Source organism: Ornithorhynchus anatinus, chromosome 5 (assembly GCF_004115215.2).
Source record: "Ornithorhynchus anatinus isolate Pmale09 chromosome 5, mOrnAna1.pri.v4, whole genome shotgun sequence".
NCBI lineage: Eukaryota > Metazoa > Chordata > Mammalia > Monotremata > Ornithorhynchidae > Ornithorhynchus > Ornithorhynchus anatinus.
This window is the reverse complement of record NC_041732.1, coordinates 72,478,829-72,490,794: the sequence shown is the minus strand read 5'-3', so window position 1 is coordinate 72,490,794 and position 11,966 is coordinate 72,478,829. Positions and strand designations below refer to the sequence as shown.

Below are 11,966 nucleotides of genomic sequence, written 5' to 3'. Positions count from 1 at the left end.
CCCAGCTCCAGCCCAGCTCCAGCCCTTCTTCCCGGGCGCCCCGATCTTCCGAGCCAATCCCCTGGCCTCGGGCACCCCGGCCAAGGAGAGTGCCAGGCCGGGACCCTCTGGTCTCGGCCCCCCTCCCCCCCAACTCCCCGGGTGCGGGTGCGGGTCGGGGAGGGAGACCCACGTGGAAAGAGGACTCCCACCGGGACTCCAGTCCTTCCCGCCCTCCCTCTCCTACCCCTGTACCACTGAGGTCTCCGCCTCTTTCCTCCGCTGTCCCCGGGCAGGCCTCCTGGGGTGGGTGGGAGGGAGGAGGGATGTGCTGCCCAACGCTGCCCCCTCCTCCTCCCCGGCCAGCTCGCTCATCCTTCTCTCCACCGGCTCCCTCCACCGACGCCTCCCCCGTCCTCCTCCTCCCCCTCCTCCTCCTTCTCCCCCTCCTCCTCCTCCTCCCCCTCCTCCTCCTCCTTTTCCTCCTCCGCCTTCCTTCTCCGCCTCCGCCCCCTCCTCCGCCTCCCTTCTCTTTCCCCTCTAGCTCCCTCCTCCTCCTCCCCTCCACCTCCTCTCCTCTACCAGTTCCCCCCTCCTCTTCCCTGCCAGTTCCCTCCTCTTCCCCCTCCTCCTCCTCCTTTTCCTCCTCCGCCTTCCTTCTCCGCCTCCGCCCCCTCCTCCGCCTCCCTTCTCTTTCCCCTCTAGCTCCCTCCTCCTCCTCCCCTCCACCTCCTCTCCTCTACCAGTTCCCCCCTCCTCTTCCCTGCCAGTTCCCTCCGCTTCCTCCTCCTCCTCCTCCTCCTCCCTGACAGTTCTCTCCTCCTCCTCCTCCTCTTCCTCCTCCTCCTTTCCAGCTTCCTCCTCCTCCTGCCTTCCAGCTCCCTCCTTCTCCTCCTCCCCCTCCTCTGTCAGCTCCTTCCTCCTCCTCTTCCTCCCTCTCCTCCCTTCTAGCTCCCTCCTCCTCCTCCTCTCTGTCAGCTCCTTCTTCCTCCTTTTCCTCCCTCTCCTCCCTGCTAGCTCCCCCCTCCTCCTTTCCCCCCCCCCGCGCCCCTTCCCCCCTCTCCCCACCCCCCCCCGCCCCCAAGACCTCATCTCTCCCTAGCCCCTAAGAGGACCCAACTTCCCTCCAGACTGTAAATTCGTTGTGGACAAAGGAATGTGTCAGATTGTTTTGTTGAATTCTCCCAAGCGCTTAATACAGTTCCCTGTACACCGTAAGTGCTCAATAAATATTGTGGATTGATTGAACCCCCAAGGCCACTCGAAGGCCGCGAAGGCCGTGAAGGCCACCGACTCCTCCTTTCCTGAGCCAGCAGAAGCGGGCGGCAGCGTGCCCTAGTTGACTTAGCATGGGCCTGGGAGTCAGAAGAATCTGGTCTGCTGTGTGACCTTGGGCAAGTCACTTAACTTCTCTGGGCCTCAATTTCCTCATCTGTAAAATGGGGATTAAGACTGCGAGCCTCACGTAGAATGGGGACTGTGTGCAACCCGACTTGGTGGTATCCGCCCCAGCACTTAGTACGGTGCTTGGCACAAAGTAAGCTCTCAATAAATTCCACTTCTGAAGAGTCCCCTCTCTCCTTTCCTCCCCGACCTCTCTGCCAAGAGGGGCCTTTCCCGGCTCCTCCCCGGCCTAACCCGGCTTGGACGCGACTGGCTGATCCGGTCCTTCGTTCCTGGACACGGGGGGCAGTTCCCGCATCACCCCAGTCTGCGCGGGGCTGTGGGTGGGCTCTGTGGCCGGGCGGGCCCATTTTAGAGATAGAAGAGTCGGGTCGGGGCGGGAAGAGGGGCGCAGGGATGGCTGGGCTCAGGGAAGTGGGAGCATCGGATCTTAGGAAGCGGCAGAATAATAATAGTAATCGTAATTATAGTATTTGTTAAGCACTCGCTATGTTCCAAGCACTGTTCTAACCACGAGGGTAGATACAAGGTAATCAGGTTGTCCCACGCGGGGCTCACAGTCTTCATCGTCATTTGACAGATGAGTTAACTGAGGCCCAGAGAAGTGAAGTGACTTGCCCAAAGTCACAGAGCAGACAAGTAGCGGCGGTGGGATTAATAATAATGATGGTATTTGTTAAGCGCGTACCATGTACCGAGCACTGTTTTAAGCGCTGAGGGAGATACAAGTTAATCAGGTTGTCACACGTAGGTCTCACAGTCTTAATTCCCATTTTACAGAAGAGGTAACTGAGGCACAGAGAGGTTAAGTGACTTGCCCAAGGTCACACAGCAGACAAGAGACGGAGAGAGGATTAGCACTCACGTCCTCTGACTCTCACGCCCTGGGAGGGCCGGGGCCAGAGAGAGCCTGAGCACGCCGGGGAGGGGCGCGAGGGAGAGGGGGGTGACTCCTCTCCCTCCCTCCCCGGAGCAGAACCTGGCCCGGCTCTCCTGCCGGTCCGGCTTCCACCGGAGCTCCCGGAGAGCTTCTGAGCTGGGAATCATCCCCACGCCCCGCCTGATGCCCTGCTGTTTGGTCAGTCTCGAGGAAAGCCGGCCCCGCAGGTGAGCAGCTTTCTTCCTGTCTCTCTCCTTGGGAGTCGGGTGGAAGCAGGGCACGGTCAACCAGGCCCTCCAGACGAGTCCTCGCAGCCCCTTCTGGGCTCCAGATGGACAGGCCGCCTCTGGAAAGTCTGGCTCACACTGCCCGCAGCCAGTTCCCCTCCCTCAGCCATCGCTCCCGCAGCTAGAGACATCAGCCCTCAGGGCCTACATCTGGGGACAGGGAGAGACCATCCTTCAGCAGACCATCCTTCAGCTTATTAATTAGCTCTCCCTCCTAATGGCCGCATGCGCCCTAGGGGTCGGGGGCACGGTCTACAGACCGCAGCAGGCCGTGGGAGGGGGTCTCTGTCTGTGACTGGGGGCAAAGAGTGGCTTTTCCGCTCGGATTCGAAATCTCAGGGTTGGAGAGTATGGGAAGCCGTCGGAGGTGGCAGCTTGCCCTGTGCCTGTCTACTTGTTTCGTTTTGTTGTTTATCTCCCCCTTCTAGACCGTGAGCCCGTTGTTGGCTAGGGATTGTCTCTGTTGCCGAATTGTACTTTCCAAGTGCTTAGTACAGTGCTCTGTACACAGTAAGCGCTCAATAAATACAATTGAATGAATGAAGAAGGAGGGACGGAAAGGAGGAAGCTGCAGGCATCCGTGGGGCTTTTGTCATAGAAAAGTTGGAAAGGCATAGAAACCAAACGATGCTCTCAGTGGGAAAGTGATGGAAGGACCTCGGGGCAGAGAAGAGCAAGCTGGTATTCCTTTTCCTTCTCCCGGAATTCCTGGGGCAGAGTTACTCTGTTTTGGGGTCAAAACAGTCCTGGGGTCCAGATTTAGGATGTGTCTTAACAACCATCCCCTTCCCCCGCCCCCTGGGTAAGCCATCTGTGAAGGCCACTAGTGCTCATCTGAACCTTATCTACAACTCCGAGGAGTCTGCCGGACTTTTGGTGGAGTCAGTGCTCCCCGCTACCCATGGGGACATCCTGGGAGCAGAAATGCCCTTAAATTTGAAGAAGCAGAATGGCCTACTGGAAAGAGCATGGTACCGGGTGTCCGAGGATTGGATTCTAATTCTACCTCTGCCACTTGTCTGCTATGTGACCATAGGCAAGTCACTTAATTTTCCTGAAACTCAGTTACCTCATCTGTAAAATGGAGATTGAGACTGTGAGCCCCAAGTGGGACATGGACTGTGTCCAATCTGAATAGCTTGTGTCCAACTCAGTGCTTAGTAGAGTGCCTGGCACATAGTAAGCCTTAATCAACAAAATTATTATTATTTTGACAATTTTGATACTATGACTGCATTCCTGACTGTGATTGTCTTTGATAATCTTTTGTACCAGTATATAAATTCAGGAGTACACCTTTCTTGGAAAGTACAGTAATATACCTTTCTTGGGAGAAGCAACATGCCTAGTGGAAAGGCCACGGGCCTGGGAGTCATTCAATAGTATTTATTGAGCACATACTATGTGCAGAACACTGTACTAAGCACTTGGAATGTACAATTTGGCAACAGATAGAGACAATCCCTGCCCAGTGATGGGCTCAAGGACGTGGATTCTAATGCCAGCTCTGCCAAATGCCTGGGTGGCTTTGGGCAAGTCACTTAACTTCTCTGAGCCTCAGTTCTCCCGTTCTCCCTCTTATGTAGACTGTGAGCCCCATGTGGGAGAGAGGCTGCCTCCAACTTAACTTGTATCTACCCCAGTGCTTAGAACAGTGTTTGACACATAGCAAGCACTTAACAAATACCATAAAAAGGTATGTCCTCTCACCAGCAGGATGGGAGCATAGTGGTGATGGTTTGCACTCAGCCATTCGCGTTCTCTTATCCGGGGCCCTTATGTCCAGTGACACACGTTTTGAGGCACCCGGTAGGGAGAATGGGTGCAGTTTATGGTTAGAGATCAGAATATTTCTGAGATCTCAACAGGGGTTAAGGGTAGGGTGATCTTTTGTCCAGTTTTATGTGAGACGGTCCAATTTCTGGCTGGCTCGTGCACATACTGCATTACACCCTTAATATCCAGTATTTTAATTTCAAATGCCATGCCTCCTGCCCAGGTTCTGCAGCTCAGAAGCTAAACTCATGTTCATACAGATGCAAGGAGACAATGCCATGACCCTGAAGCTAAGAGAAGGGATGAGGTTCCCCCCTGTAGGAATGCTGTGGATTTGAGTCCTCTCAGGATGCTTCCCAATATGGTGGGTGTGATGTTCTCACTTAACACTGCATGCTTGGTGTAACCGTGTGAAGGCATATGCATCTGAAAGTCCAGTATTCCCCAGGAGTGCCAGGCCAGTGGCCACTCAACTTGAGGTCACCATGAGAGTTAGCTGACTAGGCCCCAACCCCCTAGGAGCTAATAATTATTCACTCATTCATTCAACTGTATTTATTAAGCACTTACTGTGTGCTAGAGCATTATACTAAGAGCTTGGGAAAGTAATATTCTGAGAAGTTTGGGGAGGGAGAGGGTTGGGTTGATGACCGTGAGCTCACTGTGGGCAGGAAATGTGTCTACCAATTCTGTTACATTGTACTCTCCGAAGTGCTTAGTTCAGTGCTCTACACACAGTAAACACTCAATAAATGTGATTGATTGTGAGCTTGTTGTGGGCAGGGAATGTGTCTATTATATTGTTATATTGTACTCTCCGAAGCGCTTAATACAGTGCTCTGCACACAATAAGCACTCAATAAATAAGATGACTGCTGACTGACTGACAGGATTGGATGAGATTGTTAATTTCCACCAAATCTCAAAAAGGCTCGTGGGGTGGATCAGTTTGTAGCAAGGTTCTTTCAGACTTGGGCTGGGCTCCTAGCAACAACATTACCTATCGTGCTTCCTTGATGCTGAAATGACCTTTGATCAATTGATTGATTGACTGATAACAAAGGACAATGTTGGAATAGCAGCCCAACTTCCCCACCTCATCCCCCTGATATAGCCCTGGCACATGGAGAACTCAGCTGAATTTCTGGGGAAAGGCAGGATTTATAAGGTCATTCTCTCAAGTGGGTCTGATGTATGAACCCTTCTTGTCCAAAAGGAACAGTCTGATGTTTCCCCAAGGACCCAAGGGTCACGCATATTTAAAGACTCCCAAGCCTGTGGACCACCCAAACCCAGATGCTTTACTCAGCAACTTTAGGATGGATTCTTGGCTGACAAATTATTATTCTTCCCACCTTCAAAGCTTTATTAAAGGCACATCTCCTCCAAGAGGCCTTCTCTGACTAAGTCTTTTTTTCCTTCCACTCCCTTCTGCATCTCCCTGACTTGATCCATTTATTCATCCCCCCTCCTAGCCCTACAGCACTAACGTATCCATTAGAGAAGCAGCGTGGCTCAGTGGCAAGACCCCGGGCTTTGGAGTCAGAGGTCATGGGTTCGAATCCCGGCTCGGCCACTTGTCAGCTGTGTGACTGTGGGCAAGTCACTTAACTTCTCGGTGCCTCAGTTCCCTCATCTGTAAAATGGGGATTAAGACTGTGAGCCCCACGTGGGACAACCTGATTCCCCTGTGTCTAACCCAGCGCTTAGAACAGTGCTCGGCACATAGTAAGCGCTTAATAAATACCAACATTATAATTTACTTATTTATATTAATGTCGGTCTTCCCCTCTAGACTGTAAGCTCATTGAGGGCAGGGGATATTATATTATCTGTTATATTGTTATACTGTACTCTCCCATGTGCTTAGTACTATGCTCTGCATACAGTAAGCATACAGTAAGCGGTTAATAAATATGATCAACTGCTTGATTGATGTGGTGGAGCAAAAATTAGAACCCAGGTCCTCTGACTCCCAGGTCTGTGCTCTTGCCACTAGGCCACTCTGCTTCCCTCTCCATGGAAACTGAAGGCTCGAGGATCTCAAACAATTCTGGCCCTATTAAAACGTCAAGGGGTGGAGAGGTTGTCCCGAGGTAGTAGAGAGGACAATACTATGGCTTGCATCAAAAGTGTACGTGTGCATTCCATTTGACACATTTAAACACATGGTGCCCAGTATAACTAGAATAACCAACAATGGGAAGCAGCCATACACAATGTTTCAAGTAATCGAATGTGATGTTTACAAGTCAAACAGTTCTCCCCTCAACTCATGAGTCACAGGTGATAGTCACATGGAGACACTCGCAGGGTAGACTGCTTTAGGCTCTGCTGCAGGAAGGAGAGCTATGCCCTATGTTGGTTCCTTCTCCTATTACAGAGCTACTTGCTTCCTTCCCACAATGGTCCACCCAGGAGCATTGCATTTCTTTCAGCAATCTGTCAGACTGAGCACCTTTTGGAAGCAAAGCACTGTACTCAGCACTTGGGAGAAGTATAATGGAGTCAATCTCTACACAAGAGGGGCTGTCACCCCCCAGAGGAGGGTGAGCTGCCCCTTCTAACCCAGGCCCAGGCCTGGCTCTAGCTGAACTCACCTTAGCGAGCCAACAGTCTTTCCTGGTCCTTCTGGAGTTGTCGGGGTGGGCAGACACCAGTAGGCAGCAGACACTGGAAGGATTACAGACGGAAAACCAAATGAGGGGAATCAGAGCCCCAGGGCGGGCAGAACAATTTCACAAGTCACGATGAAGCTGGGTCATAAGCAAGGGAACAGGGGCATCCAAGTTGGCTATAGATTGTCTTTTTTCCTTCCTATGGTCCTTAACACAGTGTTTTACACAGGGCAAGCAAACTCTTTTCACAGAAATCTCCTTGGGACAGAATCTGTCCCATGTTCATGAGGAAAGTGTGGTACAGACCAAAATAGTCTCCAGAGTCAAGTAGCATGTCGCCTGTCCTGCGGTGGCCCTTAGAAACCCTGGTTGGAGTGTCTGCCAAGCTGGCAAAACATTCTGGAGTTTTCTAGCCCCCATCCCAAACAGCCCAGCCCACTGCTATCCTGAAGAACCTATGGCAGTGCTGAGTCTAAGCTGAAGAGTGAGGGGAGCAGCACAGAACCTCCCCCAGCACTCCACAGTCAGAACACCTCCAGCTGGGTCTTCTTGAGGCGAGATGGAGAACTGAATCTCATAGCCCCAAATCCAGAATTTCCTGTTCTGAAACCAATGGCTTTCCACTAGATTAGTGTTGAAAAGACTGCCAATCTCCTTTCACTTTGAGAGAAATGGGAACTGAACATAGTCACCTTGTGCAGAAGCAAGTGATTCAGGATTTGTGGGGTTGAAGGTGGGGAGAGAAGTGTTCATCTTGCCTCAAGAAGACCCAGCTGGAGGTGTTCTGACTGTGGAGCCATGCAGGAGTTTCCCCCAAAGATAAGGATACATTCCCTCCACTCTTCCAGGCTTTGGAGAACTGTGTGTTTCTTACCTAAGATGACATTATTCTGGCAGAAAAGCATTGACATCCACCTCCCCTTGCTTCTTTCGTTTTATTACCTTTTTTGTGAATCTGCTCCCAAGTGCCCTGGGGTGAGCCTCAACATCCGTCCTGTTTCCCTTGTCTGGTCCCTGAGCTCCTTGCTCAGTCAGTGTACTTCTCGGGGTCACAGTTGAGCGATCCAACTTATTGTTTTCTCATAACCTCTGGTGGTTTCCTGAGACAGAATGACTCGGAGTCAACTCAGAATTCTAGTTGTTTGGGTTTTGGAGTCCTTAATCTGGTTGATTTCTTCCTCCAGATGAGCTCTGCTTCTCTTTTCCTCAAACCCTGAAAACAGACAGCCGGACCTCATGGGCTTGGTTGGGTCAGAATAATAATAATAATGTTGGTACTTGTTAAGCGCTTACTATGTACAGAACACTGTTCTAAGCGCTGGGGTAGATACAGGGTAATATGGTTGTCCCACGTGAGGCTCACAGTTAATCCCCATTTTACAGATGAGGGAACTGAGGCACAGAGAAGTGAAGTGACTTGCCCACAGTAACACAACTGACAGTGGCAGAGTCGGGATTCGAATTCAAAGACTCTGACTCCCAAGCCCAGACTCTTTCCACTGAGCCATGCTGCTTCTCTAAAAGATGGGGGAGAGGAGCCCCCAGGGGCCCAAGCTGCCCTGAAGGAGAGAGAAGATATGTAGGAGATACAGGGAGGGAGTCTCTGTTGGGTGCATCAGTTTTGGCTACAGCTCAGGCCCAAGTGCAGGAGTCTGGAGGGGTGGGGGTGGACAGAGAGAGTAGAAGCAGCATAGCCTAGTGAACAGAGAATGGGCCGGAGAGTCAGAAGGATGTGGGTTCTAATTCCGGCTCTGCCACTTGTCGGCTGTTCTTCATAATGTTCTTCAAATTTGGATTTCTTCATAATGACTGTGGTATTTGTGAAACTCGCTAAGCTCTTATTATACTGAGAGCACTGTAATACCCACTGGGATAGGGACAATATAAGCAGATGAACAGTTCATTCATTTTCTCAATGCTTCTCCTCTCCTTGTTTTTCTCCCCCATTAGACCAGCAGTGTGCACGTAGCGGGCAAAGTTTCCCTTTCCAGTTGGGGAGAGGAGGGAGAAGAAGGCTATTTGTTAGAGAAGCAGTGTGTCTTAGTGGACAGAGCATGGGCCTGGGAGTCAGAAGGACTTGGGTTCTAATCTTGGCTCCGACACATCTGCTGTGTGACCTTGGACAAGTCGCTTCACTTCTCTGGGTCTGTTACCTCATCTGTAAAATGGGGATTAAGACTGTGAGTCCCATGTGGGACAGGGACTGTGTCCAACCCAATTTGCTTGTATCGATACCAGGGTTTAGTACAGTGCCTGGCACATAGTAAGTGCTTAACAAAAAACATTATTATTATTAATAGTAATACATCACAATTGGGATATTTGTTGAGCACTTACTGTTTGCCAAGCTCTGTGCTTACGCAGTCAATAGCATTTTTTGAGTGCTTACTCTGGATAGAGCACTGTATACTAAGTGCTTGGGAGAGTACAGTGGAGTCAGAAGACCTGATCCCTGCCCTTAAGGAGTTTACACTCTAGTGGGGAATCTGATACCGAAAGAAATTACAGGTAGGTGGAAGCAACAGGAAAGATCGGTATTTAAGTGGTACGGGGATGGATGAGTACCAGATGCAAAAGTGATGCAGAAGTGTTGAAGTGGCCGGAGGCTGCAGGGAGATGAGAGTAAATCAGGGAAAGCTTCTGGAGGAGGAGATTTGAAAAGAGCTTTGGAGATAGGGAAAGAAGTGATCTGCCAGTTGTGAAGAGGACAGGAGTTCCAGAAGGATGGGTATGAACAAGGGGCTGGTGGTGAGACAGAAGAGAGCGCGGTTCAGTTTGTGATTCAGGTTGTAGTGGAAGGGAAATGAGGACAAATAGGGAGTGAGCTGATTGAGGACACTTGGGTGTAGGCATCCTTCACTTAAAAATGCCAAAGTGAACATTTTTGGAACTGTCTCTGCAGTGGGAAGACTTGAAATGTCTGTGGAGAGGTGCAGGGTGATGCTTTGGGTGGCAACCAGGTGAAGCAGACTGGAGGCCAGGTGCGGGACCTAGTGAACCCTGACAGCAGCCACCCTAACAGGACTGCGCTGGAAAACGTGGCTGCCACGGACGTCACAGCCCCGCTGCCGGGGAGTAATAATAATAATAATGGTATTTATTAAGTGCTCACTATGTGCCAAGTACTGTACTAAGTACAAGCAAATGGGGTTGGACACAGTTCTTGTCCCACATGGGGCTCAAAGTCTCAATCCCCATTTTACAGGTGAGGTAACTGAGGTTCAGAGAAGTTAGGTAACTTGCTCAGGTCACACAGCAGACAAGTGACAGAGCCGGGATTAGAACCTAGTTCCTTCTGATTCCCAGGCCTATGCTCTTTCCACTAGGCCATGCTCCTTCTCTCCAAAGCAGCAGCAGAACGGTGGTTAAGGGCTCCTATCTCGAGCTGCCTCCCGAATGTACAGAACATCCCACCACTGAATCCCCAGGGAAAAATGAGGACATGAGACAACTGCTTCAGCCAGAGAACAGCTTTATTAATGTCACCTTAGTCTTTAAATATCATACATGTGCCCAGAAGTTTTCTTTACGTTTTGAATGGAATGCTTCAAGACAGCTTGAAACAATATTGTGTATGTAGCACTTCTACTGGAGTAATACTGTATAAATAAGCTTTGGTGTACATGATCAGGATATACTGTAGAACAACACCATGTTACGAATACTTCACAGAACACCAATTTTTAATGTGAGTTTAAGTTTTTGGCCAAGTGAGTTATTTCTAAATGGAGTGACTCCTCCCAACGGGATCTGCCCCCGGTGCTCCGTCGCCCAGAAGAAGGTCACTCTTGAGGGCCAGACTGTGTCTGACCCTGACGTTTAGCTTTCATCTGCAGGTATCTCCCCTTGCCCTCTTCAAAACGCCTTTTTTCATCTTCGGTTTCTGCCTGTTAACAGCAAAAGACAAGAAGATTAAAGCGGATTCTTTACTGCGTTCTGCTGGTTGGTGTCGGGTAGAGAGAATCCCTGTGGCAGTGAGGGCTTTCTTTTGAGGAATTTCCTGGAGGCCTAGTCTTCCTCCAGAACCACCTGAATTTCAGCTAGCAACAACTGTGATACTTGTTAAGCACATACTATGTGCCAAACATCATAAACATACTGAACAAAGTCTCTATCCCATATAGGGCTTGCAGTCTAAGAGGGAGGGAAAATGGCACTGAAACCCTCTTTTACAGATGAGAGAACCAAAGTACAGGGAAGTTAAGTGACTTGCCCAAGGTCACACAGCAGGCAAGATGGTGGGGTTCTGGCATTCCTGAAACCAATTTTTCCAGAGAGGTCTCTGCAGAACCATTCTTCAGTGGTAATTCTGCAGAACCTCAGGAGGCTCCTGACAAAAGCAGTGCTTACAGTGCTGCTTGGAACATGTTCAATCTTTCAATCAATGGTATATATTAAGCACTTCTGGGCAGAGCACTTTACTAAGTGCTTGGAGAGCACACTATGACAGAATTGGTAGAGAAGCTGCACGGTGTAGTGGATAGAGCACAGTCCTGGGAGACAGAAGGTCATGGGTTCTAATCCCAGCTCCATCACTTGTCTGCTGTATGACCATGGTCAAGTCACTTCACTTCTCTGTGCCTCAGTTCCCTCATCTGTAAAAAGGGGATTGTGACTGTGAGCCCCACGTGGGACAGGGATTGCATCTAAGAGAAGATGAAGAGAAGCAGAGACAGAAACAGAGAAGCAGCTCAGTGGAAAGAGCATGGGCTTTGGAGTCAGAGGTCATGAGTTCGAATCCCAGGTCTGCCACTTGTCAGCTGTGTGACTGTGGGCAAGTCACTTAACTTCTCTGTGCCTCAGTTACCTCATCTGTAAAAATGGGGATGAAGACTGGGAGCCCCACATGGGACAACCTGATTCCCCTGTGTCCACCCCAGCGCTTAGAACAGTGCTCGGCACATAGTAAGCGCTTAACAAATACCAACATTATTATTATTATCTAACCCAACTTGCTTTATCAACCCCAATGCTTAGTACAGTGCCTGGCACATAGTAAGCACTTAACAAATACCACAATTA

At 50.3% G+C, this 11,966-nt stretch overlaps 1 protein-coding gene across 4 annotated transcripts in view; it reads right to left on the bottom strand.

The window, feature by feature from the left end:
- Positions 1-10,399: 10,399 nt before the first annotated feature.
- ACOT7 (acyl-CoA thioesterase 7) overlaps positions 10,400-11,966 on the bottom strand; it is a 173,484-nt gene continuing 171,917 nt past the window's right edge. For all 4 annotated transcript variants that reach the window (XM_029065890.2, XM_029065891.2, XM_029065892.2 and 1 more), the window contains one exon: positions 10,400-10,831. In XM_029065890.2, the coding sequence (XP_028921723.1) occupies positions 10,727-10,831 (105 nt within the window). In that variant the 3' untranslated portion in view covers positions 10,400-10,726. The remainder of the gene's footprint in view (positions 10,832-11,966) is intronic.